We start from the raw sequence: 16,142 nt of genomic DNA on the forward strand, positions 1-16,142 counted from the left end.
ATCTCACATGGATCGATCCTAGGACCAATACTCTTTAGTCTATATATAAACGACCTCCCAGAGTCATATTAAGGGGCCAGTCTCCAAATGTACGCAGATGACACAGTCATATATACTACTGGTCAAACAACAGATGTTGTTGCATATCAGTTTTCAACACAATTAAAATCCATAGCAAGTTGGCTCAAAAATTAATGTCTGACGCTGAATGTTAAAAAAAAAGTTTCGGAAGAAGTTGACATAGTGGAGTTCAAAAGTCTAAAGAAAACTTTCAGGCTCGTCAGTCATAACATTTATATTATAATAGTTCCATTAATCTCAGAATCCTTTGTTTCCACTATTATATAGGGACTAATTTTGCTGTTGTTTATAAGCTGTTTATAGTCTTATAGGCTGTTTAAATGTCTTTCTATGGGTCTAATTTAATTGAAGGGGTTTAATTTTGATTAATGTAAGGGATTCCTTAAATCTTTGTTCGAGTATATATCGGCCTTTACGGGAGGGGGTGCAGCCGTTGTTGTTTGGATGTAAAAAAATGTTAAATTAAATATTTGTTTCTTTTTTAAGCGGCTACTGGATGCTTTAAATTTCTCTACAGATCAATAAAGTATCCATCTATCTGTCTGTCTCTATCTATCTATCTATCTATATATCTCTATATCTAATTTATTCTATTGGTGATTATTCAATAGTATGATACAATTGCCGTAACCCTGTAGTTCAAAAACAAAGAAGTATGAACGAGCGAATCAGACGCAAGCTTTTATTTTGACAATCACAAGCTCACGAAGCTCCAGGGGGCGTGGCTTCATGGCACCAGGCAAGAGCGCACCAGCGTTTTTGGTGCGCGTGCGCATTCGTTGATCTTTCTGAGCGCGGCGACAACATGGCTGATGTGACAGCGGTGGAGGGAGAGAAACTCAGCAAAAAGTAAGCCAAATGTTCACTTCCTTAACATATTAACAAGTCTCTATCACATCTATTTGCTGTATTCATTAACTGTTTCTTCTGCGAAGTCTGTCTGAATGTGGCTATGCCGAATTCATTCAATGTTGCATCAGGTCAGACGGTACTAGCTAAGTGAGTGCTCCATATGGAGACAGCCGGCAAGCTCATCCCAGGGTTCCACTCGTTTTCGTCTCTGGTACTTGTAGTTCTGTGCAAAACGAAACGTAGTGCGATAGATGGCCATGCTATTCAGTAAAACTACAATACCCGTTATGCATCCAAACAAATGTAACTCGTTCATGATCGTGGCAATCTTTTGGTTACTTTTTAATGTCGTGTATGAGTTTTATATGTTTTGTCGATTATTTACTTTAGCAGAGCAAGTTGGTGTTTTAGCCATATCAAGCCGAATCAAAGCGTTAAAGCTATTCTTAAACTATGCTTACTGTGTTGTCCTTCAGTCATTATGACTTTTTAACGTACTTGTTAGCTGTGTTATAGTCTCTCAGATGTAGTCGACAAGCTTATTAAAAGTACAGCTATTGCGTATAATTAATGTGTTAATGTACTACTCTATACGACGGAGGATTTAGGGCCATGTTAACATTTATTTTATTTATTTTTTTTATTCGAGACCAGCCTGCGCGAAAATGATGAAAAATACTTTATTCTTGTAAATTTACGAGTTTAATCTCGAAATAAAATAAAAAAATAATAACATGGCCCTAATCCTCCGTCGTAACTCTACGAGTGTACCTTTATTATTTATCATATTGGTTGATTTTCATCTCACTGACATGGTTTGTGCTCTAACAAGGGTGTTGGTGCTGACTTATGATGTTGTTCTACCCAGAGTTAAATTTAGCCTGCTGGGCCAAGTCATTCATCTCTCTACATACTGTACACTTTGTTTGTATGTCTATTTTTCCAGGTTTGTCTGCTGGTAGCTCAGCATGCTGTGCCTGGTCAGAGCAGCCAGGCAGCAGCTGTGCCACCCCTTTGGAGTCAGGGGACAGTGGTTAAAATGTGCTTCCCCGTTTACAGCCACTATCCCAGTTCAAAATTACGGGAACCGTTGGACAGGTGACAAAAGGTTGGTGGCTTTTCCATTTCTGTGAGAAAAACAACCAACCTTTTGTCATCACAACAAAATGTGGCCCCCATTCCCTTTCTGCATGTTTGTTTGTTGTGCTTTGATGTTGTTTGTGTGGCTTCTATTTATTTATTTATTTTCTAACAAAGTGGAACAAAATGCACAGTGTACTTTTGTCGGAAATCAGATGGGTTCTGTTGTTTATGATCATATGATCATATGATCATCATCATAAGTATCACTTGTGGGTAAATCATTAACAAAATAAATCCTGATCAATCTTTGACCAAAGACTAATCTTTTATTCAACCTTATTTCTTATCAGTGAGCTGAAGAGACGAATGAAAGCTGATAAGAAGGCAGCAGAGAAAGATGCCAAGGTCAAAGAGCAGGTGGAACAAAAGAAGGAATCCAACGACCAGGGAGCACAAAATATCAGTGCATTGGATGAGGAGACTCTTGACCCAAATGTGAGATATTTCTCTGATTAATGTAACTTGTTTACTCCACCCATTTTTTATTTAGTATAAATTGATGCTGTCAAACTATTAAAAATGTAATCTAATTAATTACAGGCTTTGTGAATAATCACGATAAATTACAATTTATAAATGTAATAATCGTTGCTTTACAGGTAGACTTACTGCACCCTTCTTTGTCCATATTCCTTGAGTAGTCTGTCATTGTATGGGTCTGCAGTGTGACTGTGTACATTGGTGTATGTTTCATAAAGTTGCACAATTTTAAAGATATATTATTATTTTATATGTAACACATGAGGTTGTCTCTCAATCGAGGCATTTAGAGTTTGGAGTGTATGGAAGCTGGGTATTGTGTGATTCTTTGCAGAGAGTGTGAACCCTCCATCATGTTGGACAGGGGGATTGAAGCAGACTTAATAATAATAAAACCAAAGCCTTTTTAGCATTGGATTTTATCATATCAAGAAAATTGCTACGTAAAGTTGTATTATCTGTGACATATGAGGTCAGAATGCGATTAATCTGTGTTATTTTTCTGTGATAATAATGTTATTTTGACAGCCCTAGAAAAAACATAATCATCTGTTTCCTTCTAAAATAGCAATACTTCAAGATCCGCTCCCAGGCCATCAGTGACCTGAAGAGCACAGCGGAGGACCCATACCCACACAAGTATAATGTAGACCTGTCACTCACGGAGTTCATTGAGAAATACAATCATCTACAGCCTGGAGACCAACTGGCTGATGTGGTCCTCAATGTCTCGGGTAACTGGAATGTTTCCTTATTTTAAATGTGATATGTAAAGTGTAATCCAGCAGTAGATCCTCTCTTCAATTTAATTGATGATTGGCAGGTCGTGTCCACGCCAAGAGGGAGTCTGGTGCCAAGCTGCTGTTCTACGACCTGCGAGGTGAAGGCGTCAAGTTGCAAGTTATGGCGAACTCAAGGTAAGAAATCACAGCCATAGAAAATTCTTCAAGGTACATTTTTAGAACAAAGCACCATCGAGTGAATTATAATTTGGGGCATTGTGGAGGATTATACACTAGTATCTTGAACAGTTACATAATAAATGATATGAGCTCATTTATGTATATTCTCTGATTCTGTCAGGAACTACAAGTCTGAGGACGCTTTTGTGGCTATTAACAACAAACTGCGCCGAGGGGATATCATAGGTGTGCGTGGTAACCCAGGGAAGACCAAAAAGGGGGAGTTGAGCATCATTCCCATCGAGATGACACTGCTGTCACCATGTTTGCACATGTTGCCCCATCTCCACTTTGGCCTCAAGGACAAGGTATTGCCCCTCACATTATGACTAAATGCAACATGTCCATCACCTCTTTTCTGCAAAAAAAGAACATATAGGTGTGATATTTGAGAAAACCAGAGAGAAGCAATGGCTTTTATGTCACACCATTTCAATTTTGTAAATTTTCCCAATGTAAGATACTGACACTGAGCCTCTAGTTAAAATGTTGTTGTAGATCTATTGGAACACCAGAAAAATATAGAGCCCCCCCCCCTCCCCTGACAATGGACAGTATAGCATTTCAGACATATGAGTACTTGAAAACAAAAATGACGGCTATATACTGTCTGTACCAGGACTTAGTGGGATAAGGGATGTTTAGGCACTGCTTTTTTTGAGAAATACTTCCTTTTCACTTTCACTTGAAGGGAAACAGACAAAATTGACTAAAACCAAAGTTCAAGCTTAAACAACATTACATTGGAGGAAACAATGTGATTCTATGTGGTGCATCTGAAACTTACCCCTGAGAGAGGAGATTTCAGTTTTTGTGGGGTAGTTCTGCCTGAAAGATAAGTGAGATTCAAAAGGACAGAGGGTCTTACTCTGGTATGAAGAGAATGAAAAAATAATGTTAAGTTATCAGTTCAAAGCTCTTCCAAAAGTAATAAAAGTTGCCCTGGTTTAAATGTTTTCAGTGTTACAGTAATGAACATTTTATAGTTGCCTGTACTGCACTGCAATAGCCTAAACCCCTCTATTTATTTTGCTGTCAAAGGAAACACGATTCCGCCAGCGCTACTTGGATCTGATTCTCAATGACTATGTGAGGCAGAAGTTTGTGACTCGCTCCAAAATCATCACATACCTGCGCAACTTCCTTGACCAGCTGGGATTTTTGGAGGTAAGAGCCTCTATTGTGTGACCAGACATCAAAGTTCACTACGTCACACAACTTATCAATACAAAAGTATATCTTTGGTCCTTTAAGCTTAAGTGGAAAAAATGTGTTTACATACAAATATGAAAGTGTGTACAAAACAGTGATTTTATAAGAATGCTCATTCTGTGTGTCATTACATTTCCCTTTCTAATTCTGTGTAGATTGAAACACCAATGATGAACATAATTCCTGGGGGAGCAGTGGCTCGTCCATTTGTTACTTACCACAATGAGCTGGATATGAACCTATACATGAGGATCGCACCTGAACTCTACCACAAGGTAATCCATCCCTCTCATGAGAAGTCTTTCTACGTAATCAGACACTTCAAGAGGGACGTTTTATGTACATTTGTAAATTACTTTGTCCTTTGATTACCAATTCTCACTATTTTGTACAGAGTCACATTTAATTGATTTATTCCCCAGCCTCACTTGAAATTTGAATTAAACATAGTTTTCCAATTGTCCAAATAAATATCTCTGTACATCATATCCTCCCTGCAGATGCTAGTGGTTGGTGGGATGGACAGAGTGTATGAGATTGGCCGTCAATTCAGGAATGAAGGCATTGATCTCACTCATAATCCAGAGTTCACCACCTGTGAATTCTACATGGCATATGCAGATTACCATGACTTGATGGAAATCACAGAGAAACTGCTCTCAGGTGAGTAAACACACGGTGTCAGCCAAATGGTTTTTCCTCAGCAGCGACATCTTGTTTGTTTACAACTTTTAAACAAGCATGCATATAGTACACCAACTCTAATCCACTCCCATCCAATCTTTGTTTGAGTATAGTCAATTCAGTTTATTAATAAATGTTTATAACAATAGTGAGGCTTCAGATAGGATAAAAAAGATACTTATTAAAAGTAGGGCTGTCAAACGATTAGCTTTTCTTTTTAATTGCGATTCAGTGCTGAAGTTCATTAGTTATCTGCGATTAATCACGTTATTTAAATTAAATAATTTTGCATTTTGGTAGAGTTTTATATGCTTTTATTTTGTAATTTTTTTACTCTCCTAAGCTATGTGTACTTTACTTCCTATTTGGTTACAAACCTGCTTTAATATTAAAAGAAAATAAAGTACTTGTGGTAGACCGAAGGTAACAACATTAACTTATTCACGGAAAAAATAACTTACTACGGATGTAAAAGTAAATGACATCAGCTGAAGAGGACGGTGAAAAAAGTGAAAATGTTTGGTGTCACAAAGTGGATGTTACTTTTGACTTGTTGACCTTGCCGTCCTTACATACAACCTCACCCTAATAAAAGTCGGTTACCACCCACACCCAACTCCAGCGCTCAGTTACAGCCTAATTGTGTGGAAAAACACTGCTACTAATGTAAAGAAGATTAACAGTGATCAACAGTGGCAGTCTTCTTCACAGCATTCCATTTGATACATGTATTAACTCAAATGTAGTTTGTAAAAGAAACTGACCCACCCTGTAAACTGCAACACCTCAGTCATCCATTAAACACCTAAATGTATCATAGTGAAACCAATCTCTTTTTTTTTACAATCACATGAAGTCATTGTGGAGCTTAGAGTAGCCCAGGCATCTTCAATTGATGACTTATTCAAACATTGTAAAAAATGTTGCCTTTGTCATGAGGAGTGGCAGGCTTACACTTCAATTATTTATAAACTACAATAGTTAGAGGAGCTCATTTGGATAGTATTTGACATCCTGAAAGAAAGTTCTGCATCTGAGGTTCACCACTGCAAGGAAAGTCTGTGTGCAGCCCAAGTCCAGTCCAAGCAAAAGCATTGACGTATGTGTGAGACAAATGGAAAGGCTGATCTCCCTTGCTTATTCATTTTCTCTCCTTGCTCCAGGAATGGTGAAGCACATCACTGGAGGATACAAGGTGACCTATCACCCTGATGGTCCGGAGGGTCAAGCCCATGAGATAGACTTCACTCCGCCATTCAGAAGAGTGAGCATGACCCACGACCTGGAGAAGATTATGGGAGTAAAATTCCCTCCTTCTGACAGCTACGACTCTGCTGGTAAGAATCTGATGAAAGGCAATTGTCTCCTTCTTTGATGGTTATTTGTCATTTTATTGGCTCAGATTTCTCCAATCAGTCATTTCTTACTTCTCTTTACATTTCTCTTTCATGCTGTTATCTTCAGAGACCCGTAAATTCTTCGATGACCTGTGTGCACAGAAAGGAGTGGAATGTCCTCCTCCTAGAACCACTGCCCGTCTCCTTGACAAGGTAACATCACCTCTGTTCTTTTTTTAATTTTACTTTCAGGTCTCAAATCAACAAACATGTAACTTTTCCACCTCAAAATAGCAGTTTCAAAGGTTGATTTAAAACACAATAACAAGTGGTAACTCTCACATGGCCGGTTTACCTGTTAACTTCAGTTAGTATCTTTGGCAGTGGGCCGAGTTCATCTTGTAAGAAGTGCGTACAGCTTAACAATAATATTTCGCAAGCTTTCAGTTTTAAAAAGGAGCAAGTTACCCTACCTCAACAGGCATAATAAACTACCCTCTCCAATGAAGCCATTTAGCCACTAACTATTGACTTTATGTAACAGTTGAATACTCATGCACATACTCTGCATGCAAACAGCTCACAAACAGCAGGCTGTAGACACTAGAAGAGCAATATCTGCACAAAATCTGGAAATATTACTGTACCTTGTCAGTGGACATGGTTGTTTGGCTTCTTACAATGTCTTGCCTGCTTAGTACCCTCCGCTTGTCAACGGATGCATGTTGTCTAGAGGGGGAGACATAACAGCACCTTGTGAGGCTTCTGTCAGTGCAGTTGCACGCAGAGACCTTCGGTAGGCACCAAAGTGCACCCTGCATGGCTATTTAAAAAAAAACACAAAAAAAATGTGTTCTCACAAAATGTGTTTACTATTAACAAATGGCTAGTTGAGGAATGTTCCAGGTGGTTTGTATCCTGGTTAATAACTTGTGTCCCCTTCCTGGTGCATCACCTCAGTGACACACCTACTATCTTGTAAATCGTTCCTATCAGCCTACTGACTGGTAAGCTCCTTATTGCCCCCTGGTGTTTACAAAGAAAACTAAAGACAAATGTAACGCATGATAACTGATGAAATGGCTCCTACGGCACCAAACTAAATTCCTTCTGTCTGTCTCCACAGTTGGTTGGAGATTACCTTGAGGTCACCTGCATCAACCCCACATTCATCTGTGATCACCCTCAAATCATGAGTCCTTTAGCAAAATGGTAAGGAGCGTCCTCGGTCAGCCTTGTTTTTATCATTTACAAATGTGAGGCTCAGATTTTCTCACTGACACTTACTTCATTGATTACAGGCACAGATCAGAGAAAGGCCTAACAGAGCGTTTTGAGCTCTTTGTGATGAAGAAGGAAGTCTGCAATGCCTACACTGAGTTGAATGATCCCATCAGACAGAGGGAGCTTTTTGAGCAGCAAGCCAAGGTTAGTGCCACCAAGTCTTTATCTAAAGCTTCAGAGTTGTTACTGTTGCAGTGTGGGATTGAATGACAGTAAGCTGAGTTGAATAATTTTCAGGCCAAAGCTGAGGGTGACGATGAAGCCATGTTCATCGATGAAACCTTCTGTACAGCGCTGGAATACGGACTGCCACCGACTGCTGGCTGGGGAATGGGCATCGATCGTCTCACCATGTTCCTCACCGACTCCAACAACATCAAGGTAAAGCTGCCGTATGAAATGTCCTAAAAAGAAACCAAATTGAAATGCAACCGCTGCATCCAGCGTGTGTTTTAGAGCATGCAATGTTTGTTAACGGTTTATACAACTGAGGCGCTACTACTGAACTGTCTCAGCCTGAGCTGATTAGTAAGGTGCTGATGTTGCTGCTCCAGGTAACCAATCATATACTATATTGGGAATGAGTCATCGCCCAGCTAAAAAATATAACAAATGCTTGTCAAATGATCATCACTCAGCTGCAACATCCAGGAGATCCTGTCCTACAAATTTGCTTTGAGTATTTATAGTAAGAAAACAACAGGTGATCAAAAAAAAGCACTGACAGGTCATGCATTGTTTTTGGAAATACTTCAGAATCGCAGTGCAAATGGAATCAGCTCTCGTGAATGGTGATAAAATTGATTCGGAACAAAAGCAAATTGTCCTGGCCTTAACAAAAGAATAATTTTCAAATTTACAGATTACACTAAAATAAGAATTGAAACAACTGCTTTTACTGATCATGTAGTCTGTGTGATCACGAGGCCATCACTGCGTGCATTATCTTCTCGAGTTGTTCAGGCTATGTTTACACTTCAATACAACAGAACCCATGATTAAAAGGATACAAAGAGCAAATACTCAATGAGATAACATTGTCAAGTAAGCAGATTTCTTTGACTGTCTGGACGCATACTTGAACTGCTGACATCTATCAGAGAGGTCGGCCTCCTCTTTACGGTAATGCTGTAAGAGAAAATACCCTTAAATGGTTGGTTTTATTCTCTCACAGGAGGTGCTTCTTTTCCCCGCCATGAAGCCTGACGACAATAAGACAGCAGCGCCCACAGAAGGCACCTCCGTCTGATCACATGACCTCTATATCCTGCTATCATATCAATGCAGGAGTCTTGGAATATGAGCCTTTACCTCAACGTGGTCAGTGTCGTCTGCTGGGTTTGAGTGTTATTAATGTTGGTGTGTCTGTTCAACTTTTTTTTCTGTTATTAAGGGAAATCATCTGGTCTTGGTAACATGGTTGACTGTTGAACAATAAAAATAAAACAAATTATTTTGTATTTCTTACACTTTTGCTATCATATTTACTTAGTTGACAGTAAGGAAACATTTTAATCCTCATAGTCAGCCAGACATTAAATGTCACTAAAATTTGAATTGATCAGGATGTGTGACAAACTGACGGCTGCAGACCTGGAGGAAAAACTGTTCTTAATTCTGGCAACTGAAAACAGTATATTTACCATATAATTACAGAGGTCTAGTATCTTTCTGATTTTAATCATTCCTAAAATGATTCATACATTTTTAATCAGGTATCATTGTCTGACATTTTTCAACATGGGCTCCACGATGTGTTTCATGAAGTATACACATGAAAATGTCTCAATAAAGTGCATCTGAATCTACTTAATACATTTCCTTTTGATGTGTGTGATGTTATGACAGAACAAAACTCGATTGGAATTCATTTATAACTTCTTTTAATACTGCATTTGGTCTGTTTTGGTCAGAAAATAGAAAATTTGGTTTTAAACTTTTTGGGGGAGGACTTTCAGTTTAGTCAAACTAAAAATAAACAAGAAGCTTGCAGCATGTGCAGGAAATGCCTTCTGGAAAACCTATAAGGCTCTGATCCTAGCCACATAATGCGAAACATTTCCTGTTTGAAACAATTTTGTAGAAACTGGGTGAGAATTTAGGATTTCTCAGCAGTATGACCTGAGTTTGTAGTGCACTACACTGACCTTATATGTAGTTAAGATGGCCTTAGTGATGTGTGGGGATACGAAGCTTCCTCACAACCCCTTCTACACTGGAGTAGTTCTCTTCAGCATCAAATGATTGTCCTCTTAGTCATTAGAGTCACAGGCATGTAGAGGTGTCAGAAATACTGCTAATGATCTCTTTACTCCCTGAAATTATTCAACTTCTTCCTCTTCAGGGTCTTGAACTTTGTATATATTTTTTAAAGTGGATACTATGAAGGGTTGCTGTAAGTATGTCTAGGATTTGTACTCAATAGTGACGCAATAAATCAATAAGACGTGGCCCCCTCTAACCATGTGAACAGCTGTACATGCATCAAATAATGTCTGTGATGTCTATTAAATACAAAATAACTATTTTTATATTTTGACTGCTTCTAATTGTCAAAGTATGACCTGCCGCACACTTTTCACTGCTGCAAAGGATTATCATGTATAATGCCATTTTCTTTTATTTTCCAGTGTATTAATTTGCAGAGTAGGAAGTCACTTTTGACTTCATTCACGTAGGCTACTGTAGAACTTTTTTGGGGGGGTTCTGCTACTAATGCATTTCGTTGACCTGCTGCTTTATACCTTTCACTGTCTACTGTATTACATTTCACAGATACATAGTGGCCTGCTTTTTACAGTCCTATATTTCTAAGGCAGCCACAGTTATTGAACTTATTCAGATTTTAAATACAATAAAATCATGGAAAAAAAAAAAGATTCATTTTTGTAGTGTTAAACCCAACCCTAGTTATACTTGGCTGTACCTGGACATGATGCTAACATTATATTACATCAAATTAGAGTTGTCATACACTGCTTTATTTTTTTTTATGTTTGACAATATTTACAGTCTATGGTTTGACACCGTTAGTACACTTTGTAGCAATGACTTCATGTTGTGTCCTTGAATGCAGGGCTTTCACGATTCAACAGTTTACTTTTAACAGAGTATTTGTACTCGTATGAATACTTTTAGGGAGACCAAATTGTGAGTCTGAATATCTGTGTGTGGCTTAAATCATCTGTGAAAATGAACAACTGATACAGTGGGTGTTTGACATGCTGCACACATGGTTTGATAATACAGCTGGACTCGTGCCCCCTTCCTCCTCCTCCCCCCCCGGCGCGAGCATGCACAAAGTGGGATGGTGCGCGCTCCCGTGGACAAGTGTATGTGCACCAGTCGATTAAAGAGTCCACACACACGGAGTGAAGATGGCGATGAGAGCAGCGTTGCGGTGCCTCTCCACAAACTTTTCCCCCAGACTCCCTCAAGTCTCGTCGGCAGCGCAGGTCTCGGCGACTCGACTGTTGTGGAGGAGCGGCTCCCTGCGGACTCTTAGCACGAGCTCGGCCCTGTCCACAGGTAACAAATAAATAAACAAACACCCAAATCACGGCTGCACAAAGTGACTGTATCGGGACTCTACGACATGCGGGCTGGTCACACATTCCTGTCTTGTCTAGTGGGCGAAAATCCTCACGCAGTTTGTGTCACTTTCCCACAGCTCAGAGTAGGAATGCAGCCACTAAAAGTTTGGTTTTTTTAACTTGAAAGTTGCTAAATTGGTTAAGAAATCGAGGTACAGAACATTGGCAGGCACATGTTAGGTTGGCTACAGCAAGGCTTTTTCCTTAGGATGACATTGAAAGAGCACGAGCTCCAAATCCTGATGTAATTGATGCCTGTAAACAACAAATTACTAATGTCTCGTGCACCAAGAAGTAGCCTATTTAACGAAAACCAACCAGGATCCTGGCTATATGCCACAAACTGCTGTGAAAAGGTGCATTTTATTTGTACATATCTTACATTTCAACTATTCTATATGTGCCTTCTAGTTATGGCTGTATACTTGATTTCCTCCAAGGCATTGTTTATGAAATTTGAAAGCTCTCTGGACTGACACTGCTCTCTCCAGCCATGCAACATCATCTTGCACAGTTCACAATCTGGTTCAATCCTGTATTTTTCTGCATGGTCTAACAGCAACACTGGGCAATGCTGAGGCACTATGGTTCTTCCCTCAGGGAGTTGTAAAAGAAGACAGCATGACATCTAAAGGCTCTTACTATTGTTTTTTAATTACAGATTTGATTGAACTCCTTTTTATTGTGTGACCATGAGTCTTCTTTTACACCTATTTGTGTCAAACCACTGATAGTGATGATCTTTTACTTCATCAACATGAAGCTCTAGCTTTTAATGGTTAAGGGTTGTGTCTTTACAACCAACTAAAAATTGTTTATTATTTAACGATTATTAATTTTGATTGGCAGTACATTGTGTTGCATAAGCCTACTCTTCAGCGTTCATTTCCCACATTATATTGAACAAGATTCATCATGGCACTTGTGTTTATTTGACCACCATGGGGCTCATACAGTTGATAATTTCTTAATTAATCACAATGATGAATGTGGTCTAATCAAACGTATACCCTTTATTCTCTCCGCAGCCCTAAAGTTCACAGATAAGCACGAGTGGGTGCAGGTTGAGGGAGGAATTGGCACCGTTGGTATCAGCAGTTATGCTCAGGTAGGTTGTCTCCTGTCTTCTTAACTTATCTTTGATTAACGACACACTTCACAAAGAAAAAGTGATAAGTGAATGTGAGCGGTTCAGTACTGCACTTTGTCCTAAACTGCAGTAAATGTATGACAGCAGGCTAATTTACTGTCTTATGACTATTGCTTGAGACAATTAATGACGGCCAAACTGCAGCAGAGTGCGGAAAATCTCAAGGCAGACACTTGCTTAAGGATATTCAAAGCTTTGAATTATGGCAGATGATTTTTGCATTTGACAGCTTTTAGAGAAACAGACTAATTGTTTGCATATGTTCAGCAAACTGTGATGGCACTTTTGCTACTGAAGTCAAAATGTTGATTTATAAATATTTTATTCTCTCAGATACTGACTTTAAAGTGCTACAGAACTATAGAGGTCAATGGGGTCCAAGATGTACCTGTGCAGATGTTGAGTAGAATGTCACTCCACTGGATTTGTTGCTTTAATTGGCACTGCTTAATCTGAGGCTAGCTAATCACACCTAGCCTGGGGTTTCTTTAATGCATACTGCATTGATTGAGGACTTTGCCCATGTTGCATTTCTTCAGAAATGCAGTTCAACATGGCTCAAAGACACAGAGCTTCATCCAATGCCATTCCCTATGTGTTGGTTCAATGTTGCACAAATACATTTGCAAAATCTATGTTTTTTTTAAAGAGATTTATTTTTGGGCATTTTGTGCCTTTTATTGGAGAGATAGGAGAGAGGGAGTGGGGAATGACATGCGGGAAAAAAGCCACAGGTTGGATTTGAACCTGGGCCGCCCGCTTGGAGGACTATAGCCTCCATACATGGGGCGCACGCACTAACCACTGCGCCACCAGTGCCTCCCAAAATCTATGTTTTTATAAATGTTGCATGCATCAGCTATTTTTTTTTTTTTTACAGGGAACATGATTTTTCTGATTTACCAAAGCACCCTGTGTTCACCATGCTATCCCATGTAACATTTTATAAACAATAATTCTCTTGAGCAAAGAACATTTTCTACATTTTCTTTCTGTAAACTGTTGCTGTTTTAAATGAGTCTTTGAGCTCCACATGTCAGTCTGCTTTCTAACATGCTCAGGAAGCAGGCATGGGGACTAGCTTGCTTTCCCCCCTTCATCACTGAGTAGAAGTCCTTAAGCTCACAGCAAAGTTGAGTCTTTGTTTAAGGGCTTCATATTCCAAAACAATTTGCAACATCCTCTTTAGTTCAGTTGCGTGAATAAAACAAACCAGAGGAACGCAAACATCCTGTGGCAGTTTACTGTATATGGATACAATGTCATTGAACAGATTTAGATCTAACTTTTTAATTAACCTGACTTATAAAAAAGGTCAAACTATAGAGGTGACACGTGTATTTAACATTCTTAATAGTAGTAGTTGTATTCAGTCACTGGCTAAATATATTGTATGTTTTTTCAATTAAGAAAACTTGAAATTATATCTTCATTCCTTGGCATAACTATTCCAGTTAAATGTGTAGGAATTAACCAGAAAACAGTAATGTCTAAGAGACAATCAAATGCTAGGATTGTATGTCTGTGCTTCAAAGGAATCTGGCTGATCGTGATTACCTGCCTTAAGTGAATTACAACTTATTATTGATGTACCTAGAAAGATGATCTGTCAATGCATATCTGTCAGCATGTTATGAGTAGAAAATGTCACCTAAGTGTGATAGACCTGCATCATTGAGTTTCACAGTTGCACTGGATGTTCCTTCATTTACATGATCAGAGTGAACTCTGGTGTATTGTTAGTTAGTTGCACATACATCACCATGCTGCAAGTATTCCCTCGAGCACTAAATGTGTATTTATCCAAAGCTGAAAATAATCCCTAGCCAAAACATTATTAACCCTCTTGTATGAGTAGTATTTGTTTGGGAGTACAATGCTTGGCTGCTTTATTGTTTACTACTTCTTAAAAAAGAAGAAATGATACATGTTCTACTTTCAAAGATAAACCTGGAATCGTGAGTTGCCAGGTCTAAGGGACAGAGGGCTTGAACGTTATGTATTCGTGTGTGCAGGCTATAGTGATTCTATGAAGATCTGGCAACTTTGGTATCTTCAGACAAACATATGAAATGTATGGATCTGTGTATATGGATTATTTATAATTAAGTTGTTGGGCTATAAAAATCAAAGGAGTTTCCCATGAGAAATAACAGAGCCATATGAAGGGCAAGTCATAAATGAGTGAGAGTCTGTGTAATGAATAATTGGTACAGAATATATCAGTATGTGTAACTTGATTTATCACTATAACAGGATTATTTCAATAATTTATTTTTTTTCTCTCATTTAGGAGGCATTAGGTGATGTGGTTTACTGTGGACTACCTGAAACTGGCCAAAGACTTGAACAAATGGGTAAGAGCCTGGATTACACTACACGTATATGTAAGTATTTCATTTCTGCAGTGTGATAAGAAGTATCTGGCATGACTGTGTTCCAGAGGAGTTCGGGGCCTTGGAAAGTGTAAAGGCTGCCAGTGAGCTTTACTCACCGCTGACCGGAGAGGTGACTGAGATCAACACAGAGCTTGCAGAGAATCCTGGTCTCGTGAATAAATCCTGCTATGCAGATGGTAAGCTCCTCACAATCACTGCTGTTCTTTTCCAGTGACTTTGTCATTTCACTGAATTTCTGCCAGCAGACTGCTGCCAAGGCATTTAACAAATTTCCATGTTACATCTTGTTCATAAGTGTGTGCCTTCTTCCAGCTTTTCATATATGATCCCTTCTATTTCAGGGTGGCTGATCAAGATGACGATTGAAAAGCCTGAAGAACTCGATGGCCTCATGGATCAAGCTGCATATGATAAATTCCTTAAGTCACTTGAATAATTTGAGGAACTCTCCCTTCTGTACTGTTCTGTAATGTCATTTCAAACAATGATTATTAGGCAGAGTTACTAACCTCATGTGTGACTCCTTTTCTTATCTGTGCTATTTATTTTGATACTGGAATTTTGCTATCAAAATAATTTTAAATCGTCTTTAATATATTCCATTTAGGTTAGAATTTAGTTTCGCTACCAGCCAATTTAAAAGGGCTCCTAAACTTGTGACCCTTCATAGATATTGGGTCTTTTTTCAGCTACTTGCTCCATATTTAAATATGCACAGATGTGGGGGAAAAACTAGCAAATGATTGTGATGCCATATCAATTCATTTAATAAAATTTGGTTTAAAAAGTATTTTGATGTGATTATTTTCTTTAAAAAAAAAAGAAAAGAAAAAAAGACTTTACAACTTTGTTTCAAATATCTTAAAAATTGGGACGCCAGTAACCTAGCTGTTAGTGCATGCTCCCCATGAGACCCAAGTCCTTGAGAGTAGATGGCCTGAGTTTGAATCCAACCTGTGGCTCCT

General features: G+C 38.8%; 2 protein-coding genes across 3 annotated transcripts; both read left to right on the forward strand.

Moving 5' to 3' along the window:
* Positions 1 to 805: 805 nt before the first annotated feature.
* kars1 (lysyl-tRNA synthetase 1) lies at positions 806 to 9,848 on the forward strand. Of its 2 annotated transcripts, XM_020625766.3 has the most exons (15): positions 830 to 930; positions 1,880 to 2,041; positions 2,367 to 2,511; positions 3,125 to 3,290; positions 3,380 to 3,473; positions 3,640 to 3,826; positions 4,560 to 4,685; positions 4,886 to 5,005; positions 5,231 to 5,393; positions 6,578 to 6,751; positions 6,879 to 6,964; positions 7,878 to 7,963; positions 8,053 to 8,179; positions 8,273 to 8,416; positions 9,210 to 9,848. In XM_020625766.3, exons 2-15 carry the CDS (start codon positions 1,902 to 1,904, stop codon positions 9,282 to 9,284), a joined length of 1,833 nt encoding a protein of 610 aa, XP_020481422.1. In that variant the 5' UTR covers positions 830 to 930; positions 1,880 to 1,901; the 3' UTR covers positions 9,285 to 9,848. The 2 variants fall into 2 exon arrangements, with proteins under 2 accessions (XP_020481428.1, XP_020481422.1); XM_020625772.3 differs by lacking the exon at positions 1,880 to 2,041 and having other exon boundaries at positions 806 to 930.
* A 1,527-nt stretch (positions 9,849 to 11,375) lies between these two features.
* On the forward strand, positions 11,376 to 15,967 carry gcshb (glycine cleavage system protein H (aminomethyl carrier), b). Its single transcript, XM_065952960.1, has 5 exons — positions 11,376 to 11,563; positions 12,657 to 12,736; positions 15,072 to 15,135; positions 15,222 to 15,353; positions 15,519 to 15,967. The coding sequence occupies exons 1-5, from the start codon at positions 11,413 to 11,415 to the stop codon at positions 15,611 to 15,613; spliced, it is 522 nt and encodes a 173-aa protein (XP_065809032.1). The 5' UTR covers positions 11,376 to 11,412; the 3' UTR covers positions 15,614 to 15,967.
* The last annotated feature ends 175 nt before the right edge of the window (positions 15,968 to 16,142 follow it).

This window comes from Labrus bergylta, chromosome 3, assembly GCF_963930695.1.
Source record: "Labrus bergylta chromosome 3, fLabBer1.1, whole genome shotgun sequence".
NCBI classification, from domain to species: Eukaryota; Metazoa; Chordata; class Actinopteri; order Labriformes; family Labridae; genus Labrus; species Labrus bergylta.

Coding starts and splice junctions, on each gene's coding strand:
- kars1 (XM_020625766.3), top strand. CDS start 1,902: ATGCTGTGCCTGGTCAGAGCAGCCAGGCAGCAGCTGTGCCACCCCTTT. Junction 5,394..6,577: donor CACAGAGAAACTGCTCTCAG/GTGAGTAAACAC, acceptor TCCTTGCTCCAG/GAATGGTGAAGCACATCACT. Junction 8,180..8,272: donor TTTTTGAGCAGCAAGCCAAG/GTTAGTGCCACC, acceptor AATAATTTTCAG/GCCAAAGCTGAGGGTGACGA.
- gcshb (XM_065952960.1), top strand. CDS start 11,413: ATGGCGATGAGAGCAGCGTTGCGGTGCCTCTCCACAAACTTTTCCCCC. Junction 15,136..15,221: donor CCAAAGACTTGAACAAATGG/GTAAGAGCCTGG, acceptor ACTGTGTTCCAG/AGGAGTTCGGGGCCTTGGAA. Junction 15,354..15,518: donor TAAATCCTGCTATGCAGATG/GTAAGCTCCTCA, acceptor CTTCTATTTCAG/GGTGGCTGATCAAGATGACG.